General features: G+C 42.1%; 1 protein-coding gene across 7 annotated transcripts in view; it reads left to right on the top strand.

Annotated features, from left to right (window-relative positions):
- Window positions 1-24,317, top strand: part of LOC146634215 (butyrophilin-like protein 2) — a 50,316-nt gene continuing 25,999 nt past the window's right edge. For 2 of the 7 annotated variants that reach the window (XM_085375421.1, XM_085375380.1), the window contains exons 1-4: window positions 17,347-17,454; window positions 19,616-19,957; window positions 20,114-20,212; window positions 23,497-23,823. In XM_085375421.1, the coding sequence (XP_085231547.1) occupies window positions 17,418-17,454; window positions 19,616-19,957; window positions 20,114-20,212; window positions 23,497-23,823 (805 nt within the window). In that variant the 5' untranslated portion in view covers window positions 17,347-17,417. Of the gene's footprint in view, window positions 128-3,359; window positions 3,725-3,899; window positions 3,999-8,915; window positions 9,234-10,027; window positions 10,364-10,477; window positions 10,852-17,346; window positions 17,455-19,615; window positions 19,967-20,113; window positions 20,219-23,496; window positions 23,824-24,317 lie in introns of those variants that run through there. The other 5 variants (XM_085375326.1, XM_085375413.1, XM_085375335.1 and 2 more) reach the window with 5 other exon arrangements.

Raw genomic sequence — 24,317 nt, 5'->3', positions numbered from 1 at the left:
GTGTCAGTAGATGATCAGCAGAGGAAAGTGAAGCTGCTGTGAGCTGATGTCCTGAAGGGCTTTTAAAGAGTCTCTGAGTTTGACAGGAACATGAAGATGTTTGTGGTGTTTGTGATCCTCCTGCACGGTAAGTACACCTTCCTCTCTCTGCTCTCATCATCAGCTTTTCTTTCATCTCTCTCTCTTTAATGTGTTGAAGTGCAGCAGGAGGAGATTTCCATCAAACAAATGTCAAATTTTACAAGAAGTGGAAATACCACATAAACTTATGAGTTAATATCTGAAGCTGTGAGTGTTATAGATGCTAGTATGACTGACATCTGTAACATTCATGATGAGATCAGAAAAATACATAGTCCTGATATTGAAATGCACAGAAGATGTGATGTGTGCATGGCTATCAGTGAAACTGCCAGAGCAAAGGCTCGGTGCCTTTTAGAAGAAGATGGTGATCCAAATAGTATACCCTGGCCTGATTCAGAGTCCGTGTTTGATCGTGTTCATCCAGCACTTCTTCAAGGATCACATATACGTCAAGGTCTATCTCTGGGGTGTCAAAGCAATCATCTCTGGTCACATTACAACAAAGACAAGAAGCTGCAGCTGAAGTAGCAGCTACGGAAGAAGTCATTAAGATAATAAAAACAGCATCAGTGTGAGGACGAAATAAGAGATCTTGAAGTTGAAGATGCAAGGAAAAGAGCTCAATTTCTAACAGAGAGCACCTCAATAAAGACAAGGTTAGAAGAAAAGAGAAAGGAAGTGGAACTATTGAAAGAATTGCAAAAGCATAATGCAGCACAAGCAAGATTGAAGGTGTATGCTGAAAATGTGAAAAGTGAGAAAGAAGAAAAACCTTCTGTTCATTCCCAAGTAAGACAAGATAGTTCCTTCCTGCAACCAAGCTTTCCAAATGTGAACTTGAAACCATTCATCCCCGCTCAAGTTAGCGCTCTGTCCTGACAGGAGATGCTTGTTGAGCAATGTATTCTGGTACTTTGCAGAGCAATCAAAGACAACGGATCTGTCTGGCTTCTGAGGATGGTAGACGCCATGGTGAGGAATGTACCACGCTGGTTGATTATTTAGCTGAGCCTCTGGCACTTTCTCTGCATCACCTCTCTTTATGAGCTCTTGCACGTAATCCTTGTAGTAGCGATCGTCTTTTCTCAAGCGCCTTTCTAGAGATCAACATCGAAGATCCAAAACTCAAAGTCACAACAGTATTCGCAGCTAAGGCAAAAGAAGAAAAATCCATTTTGGAACGTCTGGAAAAATTCTCAGATTGGATGAGAATTGTGAAAGCAATAGCAAGATTAAGATGACGTGTAAAGTATGTAAAGAACCCAAAATTAATGTCCAATGAAAGTATTACATTGGAAGAAAGGAAAGAAGTGGTGGGAGGAAGACTTACAAAAGCATCAATCCATCCCAACATCAAACATCCAGCCATTCTGGCAAAGAAACATCATGTCTCGCACCTACTCATTAAACATTTTCATGAGAAGACGCATCAGCAAGGCCGAGGGATGACAGTAGATGAGCTAAGGTCCAATGGCATATGGGTAATTGGCTGCAGTACTGAAGTATCGTCATTTATATACAAATGTGTCAAATGTAGAAAGTACAGGAAAGGCAATCAAGAACAAAGGATGGGTGACCTGCTACCAGAAAGACTGGAAGCTACCCCTCCATTTACATACAGCGGTATGGACTGCTTCGGACCATTCTGTGTAAAAGAAGGGAGGAAAGACTTAAAGAGATATGGACTCTTGTTTACATGTATGTGCTTGAGAGCTATACATATAGAAGTCCTAGATGATCTCAGTACAGACTGTTTTCTCAATGCACTCCGTTGTTTCATAACAGTACGTGGCAATGTAGGTCAGCTGCATTGTGATCAATGCATCAATTTTATCAGTGCAAGAAACGAAAGCTTCTAACGCAAGCAACTCAAGAGAAGGTCAGAGAGCTGGGAATAACTTTCGTTTTCAACCCACCTGCTTCTAGCCACATGGGAGGAGTCTGGGAGAGGCAGATTCGGACAATAAGAAATATTCTGAAATCCATTCTTGACCAGTCAGCTTCAAGATTAGACACTTCATCATTGAGAACGTTCGTGTATGAAGCCATGGCAATAGTTAATAGTCAACCACTAACTGTAGAGTCTATCAACGACCCTGTAGAACAGGAGCTGTTGACACCCAACCATATTTTGATGATGAAATCAGCAGTGATCTCATCACCACCTGGAGAATTTGCTAAAGAAGATCTCTACCTCCAGAAAAGATGGAAACCAGTACAGTATTTGGCAAATGTATTTTGGACTAGGTGGAGAAAGGAATATCTGTTAAACCTGCAACACAGAAGCAAATGGAATAAAACCAGAAGAAATGCAAAAGTAAATGACATTGTGTTATTACAAGAAGACTGTCTTCCAAGAAACCAATGGAAACTCGCTAAAGTTGTGGAAGTTCAGGAACTCCAGGAGCTGACGGCAGAGTCAGAAAAGTTAAGCTTCTCATCACTGACTCTACTAGAGACAATAAGGGGAAGCACACAACTAAGACGATTTTAGAGAGACCCATACATAAGACTACACTTTTACTTGAAGCAGAGTAAAGACTAAACATTATGTTTATTGGTTAACCTTTTATAAGTGTAACAGCTGTTGAAATGTTAGTATTTGACCACTAGGCAGAGCTCTTGTAATGATAATGTAATTAACGCATTTTATTTTGTATGTTTTATTTTTGTGTTGAGCATGTTAACATTTTCCTATTGCATACCGGATTGGTGTACTGTTAATTTGATACATGGAAAATAATCGGTTAATTTTGTAAGTTTAAGGTAAGGGCAGAGGTCACTTCCTGTTTTTAGAAAAAAGGCCAGAGAAGCTGCTCATGGTGACGGTCTAGCCGTGTGAATGTCAAAGAAGAAAAAACAAGTCCTAAGTTCCAAATACACCGGTTTGTCCACTTGCAGGCCAAAGTGGTATGTTTGTTTATATTTTGTGAATTTTATATCGCAATATGTTTTAATGCTGAAATACAATTTCCTTGTACATTTGTATTCACCAGTTCTACAGTGTACCTGTGTACGTTAAGAGAAGCACAGTAAACATCAGTACAGAAGAACTCTCGTGTTTCTCTTGTATGTGTACAAGCCGGCATAATGCAAATGTACTGTTTATAAGATTGGGAAACCTGCAGTCAGCTGAGACTGAAGAAGTAACTTGGATGAGTGACGAAAGGTTTCTCTCACTGAAAACGCTACGTCCAGATGAACAGAATCAACTTTTGAGGTCTAAACTTGATCTTTACCTCAAAGTCACACATGGAGTCTCTGTCTGTCCTCAGTTTCCCAGCATGCCTCAGCTGCTTTGGAGATGTATGAGGGGGACTCATTCCACCTGCCCTGTGAATTTGACACTTTCGATTTGAGTGACCCCACAGTGGTGTGGAGTCGCTCCGACCTCAGTCCTTCAACTGTCCACCAGCGTCAGCTTCAAGGAGACGAACTGAAAGATCAAAACCAGCGTTACAGCGGCCGAACATCCATGAAGACTGACGCTCTGGAAACTGGAGACCTCAGCCTGAACCTGACCAACCTCCAACTGTCTGACAGCGCCACCTACACCTGCTCCATCAGAGACCCTATATTTGGCTACGAGAGACTAGGAGATGTGCAGCTGCAGGTCAAAGGTCAACAACAAACACATGCTGTAGACAAATCTGACATCACTCAGATAAAACGTTATTACTTTAAAACTTTACTTTAATAAGAAATAACCATGTTACTCTAGGCTCTTTCACACAAGTATAGGCCTGTTCAGTAAATTCACTAATTACATTCCGTCAAAGGTCAAAAGTCTTACTTGTCTTTATGTTTCTACACAGAACGGTTTCCATCCTGGGCCAAAGCTCTCCTGGTTCTCCTGGTTCTTCTTGTGGTTTCTGGAGGTCTTTTATTTCATTTCCGGCACCATTTTAAGTCAGGTTAGTCTTTCCTACAACACCTACCCATAACCCTTTTGGCCAAACCAAAAGAGTGAGTGATCGGAGGCTGTGATCACCACACACTTATGGTCCCAGAAGTGCAATGAGTCCAAGGCTTAACTGAAAAAAATGGGCGCATCAAAGTGTTAGATGTTGTTTTATGCAATAGTCAATTAAAAGCTTGAGCTCTTGAACAAGTCTCCTGGAGAGGGGCTAAACTTTGTCTCAGTCTGGAGTTGCCCTTGGTGAGAGGTGGCAGGCTGAGGTGGGTAACTTAGCATTCCCTCAGTTTGCTGCCTGTATGTTGAAGTTTTTCCCAGTGGATGAGAGAGTTTTCTTTTTCTCTGCGCCTTTGGGTCAGGGATTGGGACCTGACTGTCGTCTGCACTTATGTGCCAAACGACAGATCAGAGTACCCGGCCTTCTTAGAGTCTTTAACTGTATGTAAATTATGTCAATTTGTTAATTTATTGTGTTATGTATGTTATTTCTTTCTTTCGCCTTTAAGTGACAAAAAAGGAGGTTAAGAAAATGTGCAAAGAAGCTAAGAAAAGCCGTAAGATAAATAAGTCATAAGGAAGATTAAATAAGTTGTTTCATAGTGAAAGGGAGCTGCAAAGAAGATAAAGAAGAAGTTGGGAATTGTTTTTCGTTAAGTTTTTGTTTCTAAAGCAGACTCCTCTCACAGTCATGTGCAGCCAGCGTGGTACATTTAACTGTGTTCTGTTTATTGCACATTTGTTAACTTTATTTTAAATTTTTGTTTGTTGTATTTATGTTTGATCATTCTGCGCATTTATGTAATGACAGTTTGACGGTGGATTTTATAGTGAATTGATGGAGAAGTGTGACGGAAGAATAAATCCATCTGTAAACAAAGAACCGTGGTTTCATGTATTACCTGAGTCAGACTTGGTTCACCTAAACATATAGTGAATGTCCACAGGGAATGCCTGGCAGAGGCCGCAGTCAACAAGATCTTCAACTCTCACCTTCAAGAGCACTCCAAGGGAGACTGGGGACATTAAGTCCAAATGGTCTGGATGTTCAGCACCTGCATTGCTGAAGCTGTTGCACTGACCTGCAGCCACAAGGTAGCTGGTGGTGGTGGCAACCCCAAAACCAGATGGTGGACACCAGAAGTGAAGGGAACCATCAGGCTGAAGGAGTGCTATCAGGCTTGGTCAGCCTGTTGGACTGGGATCAGTCTATACAGTGGGGCAAAAAAGTATTTAGTCAGCCACCGATTGTGCAAGTTCCCCCACTTAAAATAATGACAGAGGTCAGTAATTTGCACCAGAGGTACACTTCAACTGTGAAAGACAGAATGTGAAAAAGAAATCCATGAATTCACATGGTAGGATTTGTAAAGAATTTATTCGTAAATTAGGGTGGAAAATAAGTATTTGGTCACCTCAAACATGGAAAATCTCTGGCTCTCACAGACCTGTAACGTCTTCTGTAAGACGCTTTTCTGTCCCCCACTCGTTACCTGTATGAATGGCACCTGTTTGAACTCATCATCTGTATAAAAGACACCTGTCCACAGCCTCAAACAGTCAGACTCCAAACTCCGCCATGGCCAAGACCAAAGAGCTTTCGAAGGACACCAGGAAAAGCATTGTAGACCTGCACCAGACTGGGAAGAGTGAATCTACAATAGGCAAGCAGCTTGATGTGAAAAAATCAACTGTGGGAGCAATCATCAGAAAATGGAAGACATACAAGACCACTGATAATCTCCCACGATCTGGGGCTCCATGCAAGATCTCATCCCGTGGGGTCAAAATGATCTTGAGAACGGTGAGCAAAGATCCCAGAACCACACGGGGGGACCTGGTGAATGACCTGCAGAGAGCTGGGACCAAAGTAACAAAGGTCACCATCAGTAACACACTACAACGGCAGGGAATCAAATCCCGCAGTGCCAGACGTGTTCCGCTGCTGAAGCCAGTGCATGTCCAGGCCCGTCTGAAGTTTGCCAGAGAGCACATGGATGATACAGCAGAGGATTGGGAGAATGTCATGTGGTCAGATGAAACCAAAGTAGAACTTTTTGGTATAAACTCAACTCGTCGTGTTTGGAGGACGAAGAATACTGAGTTGCATCCCAAGAACACCATACCTACTGTGAAGCATGGGGGTGGAAACATCATGCTATGGGGCTGTTTTTCTGCCAAGGGGACAGGACGACTGATCCGTGTTAAGGACAGAATGAATGGGGCCATGTATCGTGAGATTTTGAGCCAAAACCTCCTTCCATCAGTGAGAACTTTGAAGATGAAACGAGGCTGGGTCTTCCAACATGACAATGATCCAAAACACACCGCCCGGGCAACAAAGGAGTGGCTCCGTAAGAAGCATTTGAAAGTCCTGGAGTGGCCTAGCCAGTCTCCAGACCTCAACCCCATAGAAAATCTGTGGCGGGAGTTGAAAGTCCGTGTTGCTCGGCGACAGCCCCAAAACATCACTGCTCTCGAGAAGATCTGCATGGAGGAATGGGCCAAAATACCAGCTACTGTGTGTGCAAACCTGGTAAAGACCTATAGTAAACATTTGACCTCTGTTATTGCCAACAAAGGTTATGTTACAAAGTATTGAGTTGTATTTTTGTTATTGACCAAATACTTATTTTCCACCCTGATTTACGAATAAATTCTTTACAAATCCTACCATGTGAATTCATGGATTTTTTTTTCACATTCTGTCTCTCACAGTTGAAGTGTACCTCTGGTGCAAATTACTGACCTCTGTCATCATTTTAGGTGGGGGAACTTGCACAATCGGTGGCTGACTAAATACTTTTTTGCCCCACTGTAGGTATTGACAGGCCAAGCAGAACAGTGATCAGGCAGGGGCTGAAGCAAAAACTTGGGTTTGGGAAGAGTTCGGAGAGGCCATGGAAAAAGCCTGGAGGGTGTGGTCACACTCTTCAGCCTTCCTCGGAAAGTCTATGCCAGGGTGCTGAAAAGGAGAATCCGTCCATTAGTCCAACAAAACAATGGTTCTCAGCTGGAAAAGGGTGGAGTGCCCACGGCACTATTCAGAGAAAGTGGAGAAATTAGCTTTCTCTGAATGGTGGCTGGTCTCTACCTTAGAGAGAGGGTGAGGAGTAGAGCCACTACTACTCCACATAAAAATGGAGCCAGTTGAGTTCCTGGGGGAGACCCATGGCATGTCAGAGAAATTATATCTTTTGGCTGGGCAGTAATATTTAGTGACATCACTAAACATTAACTTAGGCTGTCTTAAAGAGACACCACACATTTGTTATTGTTACACTGAGGAGAGGGAGGCATAGGCTTCTCTGCTTTGCCTGCTGACACCACAACCTGGCCCTGAATAAGCAGAAGAAAATGGATGGATGGCACCAAACTACAACAACAGTAACCTCAAAGTGCTTTATATTGTAAGGCAAAGACCCTACAGTAATGCAGAGAAACCCCAACAATCAAACAACCCCTATGAATAATTACTTTAGCAGCAGTTTGATGCAAAAACTCCCTTGTAACCAGAAGTTACCTGCCAGTAGTTACAGTTCCTTTGGGGACAAAATGCCTGAATGTGGTCATCCACCTTTAATACATAAGTAGACTGGTGCATGAAGTTAAGCAAGGAATTCCTTCGTTGCAAGTTTATCTTGAATGTATTCACTCAAATAATGCAAACTAGGTCCCGCAAAGGGCCCTTTTATCCCAGCGAGTCTCCTCTGCCAGAATCCACAAACTCAACAGCGAAATCAGCCACACTACTCCTCCTCTGTCAGAGTGTCAGCAGTTTTGTGAGCAAGTCAGTGCTAGAGTATTTATCAAAAACCTGATTTAATTTTTCCAGAAAATCCAGAAAAGTTATATTCATGTTACCAGCCAACATCTCCTTGGCCACATGAGCGCCCTTCCTCTGATCAGGTTCACAAGGAAAAATAATTTAGGATTAATGAGTAAGCACTAGATGACATTGAGTGTGTTAGGGTGCCTGAGTCGTTCAGTCAAGTTTTGTTTTTATAATATTTTAAGTCTTGTTTATTTATTTTTGTTTTCTCTGTGCTGTGCGACTTGTTCCTATGTAGTTATCTGTATTTCTAGTTTAGGTTGTCTGGTGTTTGATCCTGTTCATGCCTGGTCTCGTCTCTGTTTGTCTTGGTCCTGCATCTGTGTGTCCTGCCCTGTTAGGTCCGTCTTGTCTTTGTTTCCCCTTCCCCCAGTCACGTCTCTGTGTTGCTCCCTTGCCTTCTCTTCCCTTGTTCCCCAGTAGTGTCTCTGTCGCTCCTGCCTTTGCCTGTACATAGTCGGCCTGTGTCTCTGTGTGTTTTGCAGCTTTTAGAGACACTTGTTCTGTGTGTACTATGTTTAGCTGTGCTTCCCCTGTCTTGTCAGTTGCTTATGTTCAGCCGTCTTCCCCAGGCGTTTCCTCCCTGCCCTTAATCCCTCTCATATATTTAGAGTCTACATCTCCCTCTGTCTGGCATTGCATTCTCCCTCATTCCTGGCTGTTCCTTGGCGCTCCGTGGCTGGAGAGAGCCCTCTTCACAGGATCCGTGGCTGCTGCATTCATTGCTGCATTGTTCTTTTCTGCCTTGAAATATTCTCCTGAGCTGGTCCAATATCTGCTTATCCAATATGCGGTTTAGGGCACTCGGAGATGTAAGTGGCTAAAGGAGTGGATGCACTAATGAAAAGTGCTAAAAAAAATTAAAAGAGCTTGTTTATCATTTAAATGTGAGCTTGTTCACCTCTGAAAGATGAAGCAGAACTGAAACACACATAGAGCAGGAAAGAGGGAATGGGAGACAGAGAGAAAGACACAAAAGCAAGTCAATCCAGAAAGGGAAGGGAAGCATGTGACAAGGAAGATGAGGTCATGTGACCATCACAGCTACAGCTGATTTTTTCATGTTGTGCTTTGTTGTCCTTTCAGTTTACAAGGTCGAGGTGGATTCAGGGGTGGAGTCTGTCCAGCTGCCCTGCAAGACCGCAGTTTGTCTGCCCAAAGACGCTAAAGTGGAGTGGACTGATGGTTACAGGAAAGTCCTCGTCTATGAGAATGGTTCTGACCAGCCTGAAGAACAGCATCCATTTTACAGAGACCTAATCAGAATGAAGAGAAACTTGCTGAAAATTGGAGACCTCAGTCTGACCCTGAAATACCCCACAGTCACAAACACCTACACCTGCACCATCTACAGCCGGGAGGGAAACATCCTGCTGAAGAAAGAAGTGCTGCTCAGTGTCAGAGGTCAGTGCTGTAGATACAGGTCAGCCCTGCGATCTGAGAGAGAGTATCCTGAGAGAAAAGGCTCAATGCAATAGCTATGTGTACAGAGGGTTTGAATATGTGACTTACTGAAATTTTGCTTGCTCAGACTGTTTGTGTTGTTTTGTTTTTTTTCTGTGTTTGTGTCAGGGGTGTATGTGCATTGTCTTATTTTTGTTTTAATGTCTAAAACTCAATAAAAAAGTGATTATTAAAAAAATCTGCACACCCTGCACAGATTAGGGCTGCAGTGATGGGGATGCTCTACCAGTCCATCATGATGAAGAGAGAGCTGAGTATGAAAGGGAAGCTGTTGATTTACAGGTTACTCTACATACCTACCCTCACATTTGGTCACAAGCTCTGTGTTGTGACAGAAAGAATAACATTTCCACGTCTCCTTCATGATGTGACAGTGTCAGAGCTGAATGCACTTGTAGAGCATCATGTTTTTATGGCTCACATTTAAAGTGTTGCAGCTCTAATGTACAGCTGTCATATTAGAAATAGAAGCAGCTCTGATTTTAGTGCTCAAAGAAATCTATGAAGTGATGAATTCACACATGAACAGTTTTCTGCAGCGTTCCTCTCAGCCTTATTTGCAGCTCCACTCTTGTTTTTGCTCTAATAATTATTTCTCTCCATGAGCTGTTTCTCTGCCTGAAGGAGGCGCCACTCCATCGCTTCATTTAGTGCAGAACAAGAGTCACATGATGCTGCTCTGTGAACACCAATCACACTTTGTACAGCTCATGTTGTGTTTGTTGTCCTCTCAGTCTGTCAGGTGGAGGTGGAGGAGGGGGCGGAGTCTGTCCAACTGCCCTTCAAAACCACACAAAACCTGCCTGAAGATGCTGAAGTGGAGTGGAAATACTATGAGTCTGGTGAAGTCTTTAGCAAAATCATTCATGTGTATGAGAACGGCTCTGACCAGCCTGAAGAACAGCACCAGGATTACAGAGACCGAACGAAGATGAATGAAGACCTGCTGAAAACTGGAGACCTCAGTCTGACCCTGAAACACCCCACAGAGAGAGACAGTGGGAGATACAGGTGTAGAGTCTACAGTGAGAGGATCTCCAGATTCAAAACAGTGCTGCTCAAGGTCAAAGGTTTGTTTCTCTCTCTCTATCTCTCTCTCTGTGTGTGTGTGTGTGTGTGTGTGCGTGTGCGTGCGTGTGTGTGTGTGTGTGTGTCTCTCTGACTGTCTTGTGTCTCCTCTGCAGGGAGAGTTCAGGTCCAGGATCAAACAGGGGACATCAGGAACAGAAGCAGCTCCATTGATCCGACTCCTCTGATGGCTGATCAATCAGTTTGATCTGTGTGTTCTTTGATTATTGATCAGTGATGTCAGAGTGGAGTCAGTGTGATGTTGTTGTTGTGTGTTTGAGACTTTTAGTGTCCATGAAGGTCTCTGCTGCCGTAGATCCTCTGAACTGTGACAGAGGTCTCACTCTGGAGGAAACTCTCAGCACTTTCCAGCAGCTCCTCCATCATGGAGGACGTTCCCTCACTGTAACAGGTGGAGGAGAGAGGAGAGGAAGCACAGGTGGATCCTCTGAGGAAGAGGAGCGTCCTACAAACCACATGATCACATGACCAGAGGACAAGCATGTGCAGAAACACATTAAAGTCAGCCTGTAAACACGTTTGTGTAAATTCTAGCCGTGTGTTTCTGTTACATTCAAATAAAAGCAGAGAAAGCAGAACAAATGCTGAAGCTGTCTGTGTGAAATAAAGGAGTTACAGTACTTCCTTGCTGCACTGTGCTCTCCTCACACTCACACACACACACACACACAGTAGGGGTGGGTTTTAATAATCGATTTTTCAATTAAAATTGATTTTAACTGGAATAAACCGATATCAATTCATTAAATCTGGAAATCGGTGCTCACACAGACAAGTAAATTTTGCCACGTTTGAAACGTCAAAGCGGTTAACAGAAGGTAACCATCATGGCTACTTTTCTCTGTATCTATGAAGCGCCTTGAGGCGACTTTTGTTGTGATTTGGCGCTATATAAATAAAATTGAATTGAACTGAACAGGACATTTTGATATTTTGAGGGTCTTCCTAGTTCTATTTTTGAGATACACCAATTTTTATACTGCATGAAAAATTTAAATAAATATTATAATGCAAATTTGCAAAAAAACCCAAAAAACAGCATGTGCATCAAAATACACTATTACAAGCAGTGCAATATGACTTCTGAGCATATATAGAAAACCTTAAAGGCAAACATGACTTTTAAAAACACCAGTATAGACTTATAAGACCCCCCCCCCAAAAAAAAACAAACAAAAAAAATACATTTTCCGTGAAAATGACGTCACTTCCATATTCGGGCATGTGATGGTGGACATGTGATAGTTCATGCTGATGGCTATTCCAACGTAGGAAGTGTTACGAACAACGACGACCGTGGCTCAGGGGGTTGGGAAACGCATCTGTAACCGGAAGGTCGCCGGTTCGATTCTCTCTGTCCTGGTCGTTGTGTCTTCGGGCAAGACACTTCACCTACTGGTGTTGGCCGATGGCATGATATGGCAGCCTCGCTTCTGTCAGTCTGCCCCAGGGCAGCTGTGGCTACAACTGTAGCTACCTCCACCAGTGTGTGAATGAATAGTGGCATTGTAAAGCGCTTTGGGTTCCTTGAAAAACGCTATATAAATCCAATCCATTATTATTATTTCTGGAATATTACCATATTTTTCGGACCATAAGGTGCACTGGACTATAACGCGCACAGTCGATGAACGGGTCTGTTTTCCTACATAAGGTGCACCGGGTTTCTATGAGGAGCTCCTTAATGAAAGAAAACAGTCGGATAAGTCAAGCTTTACTCAACTCATTCCTCTTGCTTCCTCCACTTCTGTAACATTGATTCATTCATGTTGAATTCTCTTGCAGATGCTCTATTCCCATGTTGTTGTGGTATATGTTGCTCCGGCATTTTTCACATTTTTGCTATGTAACTTTGCATCTGTTTTCATGGATGCCTGGATGTTAAACTGAACTGTTACACCTGGTAAAGCAGCAACACTGATCATTTTATTGAAGATGAAAGAATTCAGACAGTTTTTAACTCTCAGTGTGCCGCAGTGTTCGTTTCACTTTGCGACCTGAAGAGGACGGAGTTTTGGACCCAGAATACTATGAGTCCACGAGGCTCCTGGCTACGGTGGCCATAATACTCCAACAATCCATCAAGCGGTGCGGCTTCGTAGCTTACGATAGTCGTACTAAAACATTTTTGACAGATTTTTGAGCTCCACGTAAAATCGGTTTGAGGCCAGTAAACAGTAAAATAAGGTGCACTGGTTCACAGATGCAAGATGGCGCCTGTGTTTGGCTGTGCCGCTGCCTCTGTCCATCTGTTTGTTTACTTTTCATGTTGTGCTAGTGTCTTTTCTACACTTTTGTCCAGCATCATCTCCCTCCGGATTTATGATTGCCATGCGTTATTGCGATAGCGTTAAATCTGCTAATGATAATTTTCAGAGTCAACGAAACACGGGTGTTTTCCCGGTTTACCTCCATTCTTGCTGGTCAGCTCTTTTTTGCTTCCCAGGCCTCATCGGAGGTAATGGGGGAAGAGAGCGGGCTTTTTTGGGCTACTTCGTCGGCTTAGCAGAGAACTGGATCTTCAGGGGCTTTACTCTTGGGCTGCTGCCAATAAGATACGCCTGAGACTTGTTGGAGCTGGATTATTCCCCACAACTCCCTGTGTTAACCACCCGGGCTGTCACCTGAAAGCATGGAAAGCCACAGCTCATCGCAGTAGGAACCCTGATTCACCGTGTGGCTCACCACATTGACATTGAGGAAGTTCAGGGTCTCTCCAAAGATCCTCAGGATTTTCTATACAGGCGCTGTGGAGAGCATCCTCACACAGAACATGACATCGTGGTTCGGGAACAGCTGTGTGAAGGACCAAAAAGCTCTCCAGAGAGTGATCCGTACAGCAGAACGCTGCTGCAGGATTGCTCTCCCCCCATTTCAGGACACCTACACCAGGAGATGCCGGACTAGAGCAGCGCAGATACTGAAGGACCCGTCCCATCCTGGCAACAAACTGTTCCAACTTCTGCAATCTGGTAGAAGGTTCCGCATCATCCGGGCAAGGACAGAGAGACTCAAGAGGAGCTTCTATCCCCAAGCCATCCGGGCCCTAAACACACACACCCGCCCTCTCACATCATCTATAATTGACTGAGACAGGACTCTTCCAGACACTAAACCAAGGCACAATGTACATTTCAATTCCTTTAATTTTAAATATGTTTATATTGTCTATCCTGTAAAATAGTCAGATGTCTATTCATATTAATGTACAGAATTCACCTGCTTGCTGCTACTACTGCACATTCACCCAGTGTATATACTATATGTGTATATATATACACACATATATATAATGTTCTTCCTCTACACCCCCCCCCCCCAATTTTTGCACATGTCGAGGAGCATGTCAGGCTACATTTCACTGTGTGTTATACTTGTATAACTATGCATGTGACAAATAAAGAACCTTGAACCTTGAACATTGTGCGGACTCTGTTCCTGGGCGTTAAGGCGTCTGTTAAGGATCTCAAAACTGGATTATAGATGGCAGAGAGTTGGCGTCGTAAACCACGCCTCTGTTCAAAGATGGTCGCTCACAGTGGACATAGATGCTTCTTTCACTCCTCTTTCAAACATCTGTCCTCTCTGTCCAAAATGTGAACATTGGCATCCTCGAAAGAGTGTCCTTTATCCTTAAGATGCAGATGGACTGCTGAGTCTTGTCCTGTGGAGGTGGCTCTTCTGTGTTGTGCCATGCGCTTGTGAAGTGGCTGTTTGGTCTCTCCAATGTAGAGGTCTGGGCATCCCTTGCTGCACTGTACAGCATACACCACATTGTTAAGTCTGTGTTTTGGCGTTTTGTCTTTTGGGTGAACCAGTTTTTGTCTGAGTGTGTTGCTGGGATGTCATGCTTGGAGAAAACTGAGTTTTTCTGATACACCGGCTACATAGGGGATGACAATGTTGTTGCGTCTGTCTTTCTTATCCTCCCTCGCTGGTGTCTGATCTTCTTTTCTGTGCCTCTTTGCTGACTTTAAAAACGCCCATTTAGGATAACCGCATGTTTTGAGTGCTTCCTTTACATGTGTGTGTTCGGAAGGGAAAAAGAAGGAACTCAAGACAGACGCAACAACATTGTCACCCCACTTTGCAGTTATTTATTTGTAAAAAATGTTTGGAATCATGAATGATTTTCGTTCCACTTCTCACGTGTGCACCACTTTGTGTTGGTCTTTCATGTGGAATTCCAATAAAATTGATTCATGTTTGTGGCTTTAATGTGACAAAATGTGGGAAAGTTCAAGTTCAAGCCACTGTATATGCAGGGGCGGATCTAGAGAAATTTTCTCAGGGTGGCATGAGGGTGGTAAACAAATCAAATGAGGTGGCAAAATCAAAACCTGTTTTTCAAACACACATGCAGGTGGTTACATGTGGTTAAAATAATTCAAATGCAGTAAGTATACACATTTTTCATATAAATAGTTTATAACTTAATTATTGTCTGTAGCCCGCATAATTAAACACTTTAGTTACATAAAACATGTGAGTTTTGATGCTATGTACTGTATAGCCTTGTAAGGAAGAGGACTCCCTTACTGCATTTATTTATATTATCTGTATAGCACTTTAGAGCACACCTTTCACTTTATTAAAAGCACCTTATCAAACACTTTATTTAGCATTGCACTTTAAGCATGGATTTGCACACAAGAAGTTTAAATATTTATTGACTATTTATTGGGAATTTTAAAATCAGTTGGTAGCCTTATTTCAGATCCTGCACAGCTGCTCCTCGTCAAGGAATGTGGTGGTTGTCTGTCAGGAGAGAAGAATGGTGATTGAGATTGTGATTAAGGTTTACCAATAAGGAAAACTAATGCAAATGTCTGTGTGAAATCAAAGGATAAAAGTGGTGCAAATAAGTGTTTGTAAGTTAATGATTACTCACCTTTCTTGCCTGTGTCCTCTTCAAGGTGTTTGGGCAAATGTTTCCCCGGGGGTCCAGACACCATTTAAAGGTTCCAGGAGAGACCATTGGTAAAGAGAGTGTGGTGAATCTTTTTGTGCTTGGGTTTCTGGGTTTTTATAATATTGGGTTTGGTGTAACATTAAAGTGTGAAGTATTTATTAATATGTAAATGTGAAGATGTATTTATGTATTTATTTATTCTTATTGATATATTGTATACTGTGGTGGAAGGTTGGGATTTAAGAATTTACCTGAGAGTGGAATAATGGTTAAGTCTGTGACAGCTGAACATATTTAAGGCTGCCAGTTGTCATTAGAGCGTGGATTCTTTGTGCTGTGAAGAAGCTCGACAAGTTAATTGTTGTAAGGAGAGCCATATAGAAAATAAATACTTTGTTCCACTACACTTGCCTTGGTCTGTCTCACTGTGTTTCCAGCCGCTAAGGGCTGCCCTGTTACAAGCCTGTATAACAAATACATATGTAGCCCAATAAGTATAAAAACCCACAAATTATGTGTGCCAGGAAAAAACAATGTTGGTCCACCAAAAGAGAGGAGAGCAACACAGGGACAAACCTGCAGGCCTGACAGCAGGAGGTGTATCACTCTGCTGGTTTTCTACTTAGTGACAGTGTTTACACTGCAAATGTGCCTTTGTGACATTCATCAGTGCCCTCACTGACACACAAAACAAAACAACTACACAACAGAACAACTACACGAGACAACACACTAACTAACTACTCTACACCAAACGTCACAAATCTCCCACATCTAGAAACTGTCTCTCTCTCTCTCACCAACAACCAAATCCCACTTAATTAATTGGTTGACATGGTACATTTTTCCATTGGGCTTTTTTTTTTCTATTATTGTACGATCTACTGTACAATATAAAGCACATTGAGGCGACTTCTGTTGTGATTTGGTGCTATATGAATAAAATTGAATTGAATTGGTCAAAAATGACTCCAAGGTTCCTCACAGTGTTACTGAAGGCCCAGGTAACGCCATCCAGAGAAAGAATGTGGTTAGATACCATATTTCTATGATGTTTAGGGACGAGAACAATAACCTCAGTTTTATTTGTACAAGATCACTTTGACATGCTGGTAGGAGGAGTCAAGAGATGACTTGCTCTACCTGCTGAGCCACCCGAGGAACCTTCAGGGTGTAGTCATTCCTTTTAAACTGAACCTTTGTTCTGCTTGTTTTTTGACACACAAACAGCACTGTTGGAATGTGCCACACACAGAGTGTGTGCTCACATTACGTGGCATATTTGTGTGTATTGAGCCATCGGCTCTGACGCACACAGTATAAACAGCACATATAAAGTCCACAGTGTGGACACAGAGCAGGGAGTGAACAGGCTCAGGCAGCAGCAGTGCTGATATATGCCTGGCCTCCATTCGTCTCATTAAAGCTGCCCGAGCCTCCAAACAACAACATTCACACATGTGAGCCTCACAAATATCACTGACAACCAAAAGTCCCATTTTTATATTGATGTCAGCATTATTCCATCATGAAGCAACGATAGAAACACATCTTCATTTCATCTCTGTTGGAGCTTTTTGTTCAGTGAAAGGACAAAAAGCTGCCAGCAAATCAGATTCACTCTGCTGCACTGAAACACTGTGGACACAGTCTGGAGACACGCAGACTTTAAACTTTATTTGCATGATGTGAAAAGAAACCACATCATAAATGTGATCATGTGGGACTTTAGAAACAGGATCGCCGTGATCAGAGAACCCGGCCTCTTTAATAACCTGTACTGATCTTTTCACATCTGCATCATTGTTGCGACAGCGGAAGGGAAATTTCAGTGTCAGGACTGAAGGCGGAGCTTTGTGCGTGTCAGGGTGAGGCCGCAGCAGCCGCCTCCAACCGGAGCGCTCGGGCGTGAAACTAGGAGGAAAGCCGACGTCCTCTTTTCTCAGAAGTGATCTGTGGCTGCTGGACTTCATTCCTCAAATTAACAAAGTGTGAAGCTGAACTCTGAGCTGTGACAGTGAAGCAGTGTGAGAGTGTCAGTAGATGATCAGCAGAGGAAAGTGAAGCTGCTGTGAGCTGATGTCCTGAAGGGCTTTTAAAGAGTCTCTGAGTTTGACAGGAACATGAAGATGTTTGTGGTGTTTGTGATCCTCCTGCACGGTAAGTACACCTTCCTCTCTCTGCTCTCATCATCAGCTTTTCTTTCATCTCTCTCTCTTTAATGTGTTGAAGTGCAGCAGGAGGAGATTTCCATCAAACACTGGATTCTGATTCATATCAAACTAACAATCCAAAGCAGCAACTTTCAAATCTCTGGATTCTTCTTGGTGGTTTCCAGATGAGCTACATATTTAAGTAAAGTACAGATACCTTAAAACTGTACTTAAGTACTTACTGTCATGGTCCTGGGTCATTTTGACGCAGCCTTCTCTGCTTTCTTGTGTTTCTATATCATGTTGTTCTAGGAGTTATTCTATGAGTCCTAAGTTGTTCAGTGTAGTTTTTTGGATTTCCCCTCGTGTCTTTACCCCCAGTGTCTCCCTGTGTGTATTAGAGTTCTGCTGCCTTGTTTCCCCTCCTTATGTTTTATTCCATGTTTCCCAGCCTGTCTGTCTGAAACCTGCACAGACATGCTGGGACGGCATGTCTGTGCAATATTTGAATACTAGTGATTAAGGAACTGACCTCCCAGCCCATTGTTCCTTCAGTGGGCTGGTTTCAGTCATTATGCAAAGGTACTGTTTATAAGGTTGAAACCTGCAGTCAGCTGAGACTGAAGACGTCACTTGGATGAGTGGAGTCATTCCTACTATTCGGTGCCATTTCAGTGTGATCACTCTTCATCAAAAAATACAAAATTTTGAATTATTTTAACATTTCATCTAAAAGAGGGATTTTCAACCTATAAGAAAAATGTATTGGTCCAGCTAAGGATATTATATTATAATATTTGTTAAAATCAAAGTCTTTACCCATGACGTGCCAAATGTCCACCCTGTTACAGGACATTCAATTTTCTATTAATAACTGTTTTGAATACACAGTTATAGTAATATTTACATTTTCTAAAAGCTACAATGTCCCTTTTTAAAATCTGCAAGGAAATTTCATGTTACAGTGCATAGCAATAACAGGGGTGACGGTAACAGGGGGGAGATTTTATGCTAAACTTAGCCATTACTACTAGTATGATGAACAACAAGCTAGTACATGGTGACCACTAAGAACCATTTTTAACATGTTTATTAGCCATATTATAAAAATTACAAAAAAAAAATTGTTTCCACTATTATAAGCGTAACAGGTTGGACGTGTTATGCTTTGCCACATTACAAAATCTTGCTAAAACATTGAAAAAAGGGTTGATTAAAGAGTGGTACTTACTCGTCTTCTTCTTGAAAGTTTTCCCTCCAAAATATGTTACATCCGGGAGTGTCATGTGACTAAAAGAATAATCAGGTGATGTGTTCTATGGAATTCTTATCAGAGTAACAGGGGTGACAGTTGATTCAGGGACACAACATTTTTTAAAGATTTTAAGTATTAAACATGCATTAATAATAAAAAAGAACATTTGATGAGGAACATTAGAAATAAGCCAATCCAGAAATGATGAAAAATTTTGATTTTTTTTTTTTTTTTTTAAGTTATATTTGTAACTGAAGTCGAGCAAGCATGACTGGGGACATAGTACTTTAGTGACTTGTGCTAAAATAAAAGTAATTTACTTTTAATGTATTTATCCTGTGTATATATCAATGTGTTCTATGGTAGAGGGGGGTTAAACATACAAGAAAATGGTTTAGAAATAAGCATTAGACAAGTTTTACACTAAATATACCATATTATGTCATTAGGACTCAAATGGCACCGAATAGTAAGAATGACCCAGTGACGAAACACTTCTCTCACAAAACGCTACGTCCAGATGAACAGAATCAACTTTTTGGGATAATCTGAAAATACTGTGTTATTTCCACTGTTGCGTGGATGATATACAGCTGTATGTTGCACTAATTGCAACAACACAAATGTATTCTGAATCTGTTGCTCTGATGTAAAACGCTTTGATCAGCTTAGTGATTTTAGATCTGGATTCCTCTCAGTCACTCCCAAATCTTTAATTTGTAAAAAGACTTGAAAATCTGTCCTCCGACATCAGGACTTCCACTCACAGTCTGTTTGTGCTGTTTGACCCTGACTTTTTTTTTTTTGGACTCACAGATCACATCAGTCACACATTCTCATGTGTGTCTCAATGTGTCTAAACTTGATCTTTACTTTAAAGTGACTCATGGAGTCTCTGTCTGTGTGTCCTCAGTTTCCCAGCATGCCTCAGCTGTGGAATCATATGAGGGGGCATCATTTGTAGTGCTGCCCTGTGAGTTTGACACTTTCAACCTAAGAAATGCCTCAATGGTGTGGAGTCGCTCCGACCTCAGTCCTCCCACCGTCCACCAGCGTCAGCTTCAAGGAGATGAACTGAAAGATCAAAACCAGCGTTACAGCGGCCGAACATCCATGAAGACTGACGCTCTGGATACTGGAGACCTCAGCCTGAACCTGACCAACCCCCAACTGTCTGACAGCGCCACCTACACCTGCTCCATCAGAGACTTTGGACGTGAACTCAGGTGGAGTGATGTACAGCTGCAGGTCAAAGGTGCTGCAGGTCAGCAACAAACACCTGCTGTAGACACATCATACATCATTCAGATAAAACTTATCAGAGAAATCATATTGGCTCTTTGATTGAAATGTAGGCCTATTAGGTCAGTCAGAGGTCAAAGGTCATGCTGTTCTTTTTGTTTCCCCACAGAACAGTTTCCATCCTGGGCCACAGCTCTCCTGGTTCTCCTGGTTCTTCTTGTGGTTTCTGGAGGTCTTCTATTTTATTTCCGGCACTATTTCATGTCAGGTGAGTGTCTCCTACTACACTACCCATAATGCCGATGGTCAGCAGGTGTCCTCTGGTGGCTCCTTGACTGTGGCTCACACAAACTTGTTCCAGAAGCTGAAAGAGTTGAGAGTTACAAACAGCTGATACAGAGAGCTGAAGAGAAACTTCCAGGTTTGTTCCAGAAGTCAGAAAACCTCCTTCAGACTCAGTCATTGATCAGTGAAACAGCTCCACAACACAACTTTACTAAACAGTGTGTGTGCTTCACTGCATTGATCTGACACAGAGGCTGCATGTGGACAAGCTGTTCTTTCATTATCTGCAATTTAACCAGTTTTACTTTTTACCAAAAGTTTCACTGCGATTGGTCATGAGTTAACAGAGGTTACAAAAAAAACAAACTAATACTCGAGAACACAGACATGTGAATAATATGTAATAACTTTACAATACAATCGCGATCGTGGCTCACGAGGTTGCAGTTCATCTTGTAATCGGAAGGTTGCCGATTCGAGCCCCAGACAGTCTTAGCCATTGTGTCCTTGGGCAAGACACTTCACCTACTGGTGGTGGTCAGAGGGTGTCCGGCAGCCTCTGTCAGTGTGCCCCAGGGTGGCTGTGGCTACAATGTAGCTGCCATCACCAGTGTGTGAATGTGTGGATGACTGGTTGTCTAAAGCGCTTTGGGGTCCTTAGAGACTAGAAAAGCGCTATACAAATACAGGCCATTTACCATTTACAATGCAATGTACACCAACTCACTGTAATCCAATAAAGGTTAAAAAAAAACAATGTTAAAGAGACCTCCATGATAAGATTTTATTATACATTTATTTTATTATATTGTCATTAATATTTATTATTTTCACACAGTGGTCACTGACATCTAATATGTGTGTGTTGGTTATAGTTATATAAAGGTTCAGGATCAATGTGATGAATTTAGAAGCAGAAAAATAAAAAAATAAAAATCAAATGCATAGCATATGCATGGTAATCAAATAAATGTATGAATAATTTTTGTGTGTGAAGGAAACTCCTCATTTACATGAACAAACTGGAATCTATCAGATGTGATTCAAACCACTGCAGTGAATTTCCTTTAATAACTCTGGTGTGTTCTAGTGTTTGTAGTAAAATGTTGTGGTCTACACTGAGGTCTAACAGGACAAGCACAGGAATAAGTCCTCTGTAAAGTAAAGTAAAATAAAGTAAAGTAAAGTAAAGTAAAATTTTATTTATATAGCACCTTTCAAGATAAAATCACAAAGTGCTTTACAGAGGCAGAAAACAGACATTAAAATCTAAAACAAAACAAAATCAACCAAAAGCGAGTTTAAACAGATACGTTCTTAACTGCTTTTTAAAAGACATGACTGAGTCCACAGATCCCAAACTCAAAGAGAGCGAGTTCCAGAGTCTGGGAGCCGCTGATACAAACGCTCTGTCACCTTTTGTTTTTAACCTTGTATGCGGGACAGCCAGCAACCCCTGGTCACAAGACCTCAGGGACCTGCTGGGGTGATAGGAAAGAAGAAGATCACTTAAGTAAGTTGGAGCTACACCGTGCAGGGCCCTATAAGTCATGATTATGATCTTAAATTGGACCCTGAACTTGACAGGGAGCCAATGCAGCTAAATCAGCAGGGGAGTGGCATGGGAGTGTTTGTGATGCTTTGTCAGAAGCCTGGCAGCAGCATTCTGAACACCCTGCAGTCGTTCCAGGGAGGCATTACTTAAGCAAGTAAACAAGGAATTACAATAATCTAAGCGAGATGAAACAAAAGCATGAATAATCATTTTCAATTCGGAACGTGACACAATGGGAGTCAGCTTAGCGATATTTCTTAAATGGTAAAAACAAGAGCCAACCAAAGATTTAACGTGTGTGTCCAGCGTCAGAGCTGGATCAAATGTAACACCAAGGTTCATAATGGATGATTTAATATAGGAAGCAAGAGGGCCTAGATTTTTAACCACGAGGGGAACAAATTTCTCAGGAGCAAAGACAATGACTTCCGTTTTATCAGCATTTAGTTGAAGGTAATTACCAGCCAGCCAATCTCTAACGGAGTCTAAGCAGGACTGCAAGATTTGGAGCTTAGAAACATCAGGTGGCCTAGAAGAGATATATAGCTGAATATCATCTGCATAACAATGATATGAAATATCAGAGAAAGAGCTAAGAAGTTGCAGAAGAGGGAGTAAATACAACAAAAACAATAATGGTCCCAAGACAGAGCCCTGAGGCACCCCATAGGCAAGAGAGAAAGATCGATTTGACAAATAGGATTTAACCCATTCCAATGCGGTACCCGATACACCCACCCAGTGGTTTAATCTATCTAACAAAATAAGATGATCAACAGTGTCAAAAGCAGAGGTCAGATCCAGCAACATCAACACAGTGCACTCTCCAGCATCATAATTCATCAAAATATCATTAGACACTCTAAGAAGTGCAGTTTCGGTAGAGTGAGCCAGACGAAAGCCAGATTGAAATTTATTAAGAACGTTGTGTTCATCTAGAAAATCCATGAGTTGCTTGGCCACAACCTTTTCTAAAATCTTGGCAATAAAAGGCAATTTTGAGATGGGTTTGTAACTGGAAAGCAAAGAAGGATCAAGTTTAGGTTTTTTTAAAAGTGGGTGAATGGCAGCACTTTTACAGTAAACAGGGACCTGACCAGAGAGCAGAGATGCATTAATAATTTTACGAACACTAGGACCAATAGACTCAAAAACATTTTTAAGTAAAGATCCAGTTAAAATATCAAGGGGGCAAGAGGATGGTCTCATTGAAGTAACCAGCTTCAACAACTCAGGCAAAGACACTGGTGAAAATCTTTCAAATCTGACAGGCTTAAGTAAAATCCGAACAGGCAAATGGTACATGGAGGGAGAGATTTTGCTCCTTACATTGCTAACCTTTTAAGGAAACAACAAACAACAACAACAAAGAAGGAAAGAAAATTATCACAGTCTTCATTCGAAGAAATAGCGACAGCAGCAGAAACCGGAGCAACAATATCCCTAATAGTGTCAAATAGAACCTTAGGGTTACCTCTGCTCCTAGAGACTAGGTTTGAACAATAAGCAGCCCTTGCATCACGAACTGAAGCGTTAAAAGAAACTAAAAGGTCTTTTAAATAAAAGAGATAAACCTGTAAACGAGTCTTTCTCCACAAACGCTCAGCTTTACGACAGACACGCTTTAAACAGCGAATGCTGTCGTAACAGGTCATAAGGAGACCATTAGTAACCTTTACTACAGCTCATGTTGTGCTTTGTTGTCCTCTCAGTCCGCTCGGTGGGGGTGGATTCAGGGGTGGAGTCTGTCCAGCTGATCTGCAAAACCACAGTTTGCCTGCCTAAAGATGCTAAAGTGGAGTGGAAGGATGCAAACAACAGGAAGGTCCACATGTATGAGAACGGCTCTGACCAGCCTGAAGAACAGGACGATAAATACAAGAACCGAACAAAGATGAAGAGAAACTTACTGGAACCTGGAGACCTCAGTCTGACCCTGAAACAGCCCACAGATGGAGACAACTCCACCTACACCTGCACCGTCTACAGCAGGGAGGGAAACATGCTGATGGAGAAACAAGTGGAGCTGAAAGTCAGAGGTCAGTGCTGTAGATACAAGTCAAAGGTCAGAGGTCAGACTGATGATGGTGGTTCAGTCTCAGTGGGCTCCATCCAATAATGTCACAGTGTTAGCATGTCTGATGTTTGTGGCTGTTTTGGTTTTTATTTGATTTCCAGCCAAATGTAAAAGCTTCAGCAGATGAACTGTAGGAGCAAAGTTCATGTGTGAGACTTCATCTGAAAGGTAACATCTTCTAGTTTCTGAACATGTGTTTGTTTAGCATGTGGCTGAAACACAGGCTAAGCTAAGTCAGCTCAAATCTCAGTAACAACCTTCTTTGGTCCTCATCTATAATCAGTCGTATCTGAGTCACAATAACTAGAAGATGATTTCTAGCAGAAGTGTGAACATCTCCACATCCTTTCTCCATGTTATCATCCAAAGCTGTGTGAAGTTTCAGAGCTCTGCAGCTAACAGAGACTTTCAGTTTGCTGCTCTCTTCCTCTGACAGCTCCATTCTTAGGGAGCGTT

The sequence above is a fragment of the Diplotaxodon limnothrissa genome, linkage group LG3 (genome assembly GCF_057381915.1).
Source record: "Diplotaxodon limnothrissa isolate DT_005_m linkage group LG3, D_limnothrissa_male_GT1.1, whole genome shotgun sequence".
NCBI classification, from domain to species: Eukaryota; Metazoa; Chordata; class Actinopteri; order Cichliformes; family Cichlidae; genus Diplotaxodon; species Diplotaxodon limnothrissa.
The sequence above is the reverse complement of the archived record's forward strand: the minus strand, read 5'-3'. Positions and strand labels throughout refer to the sequence as shown.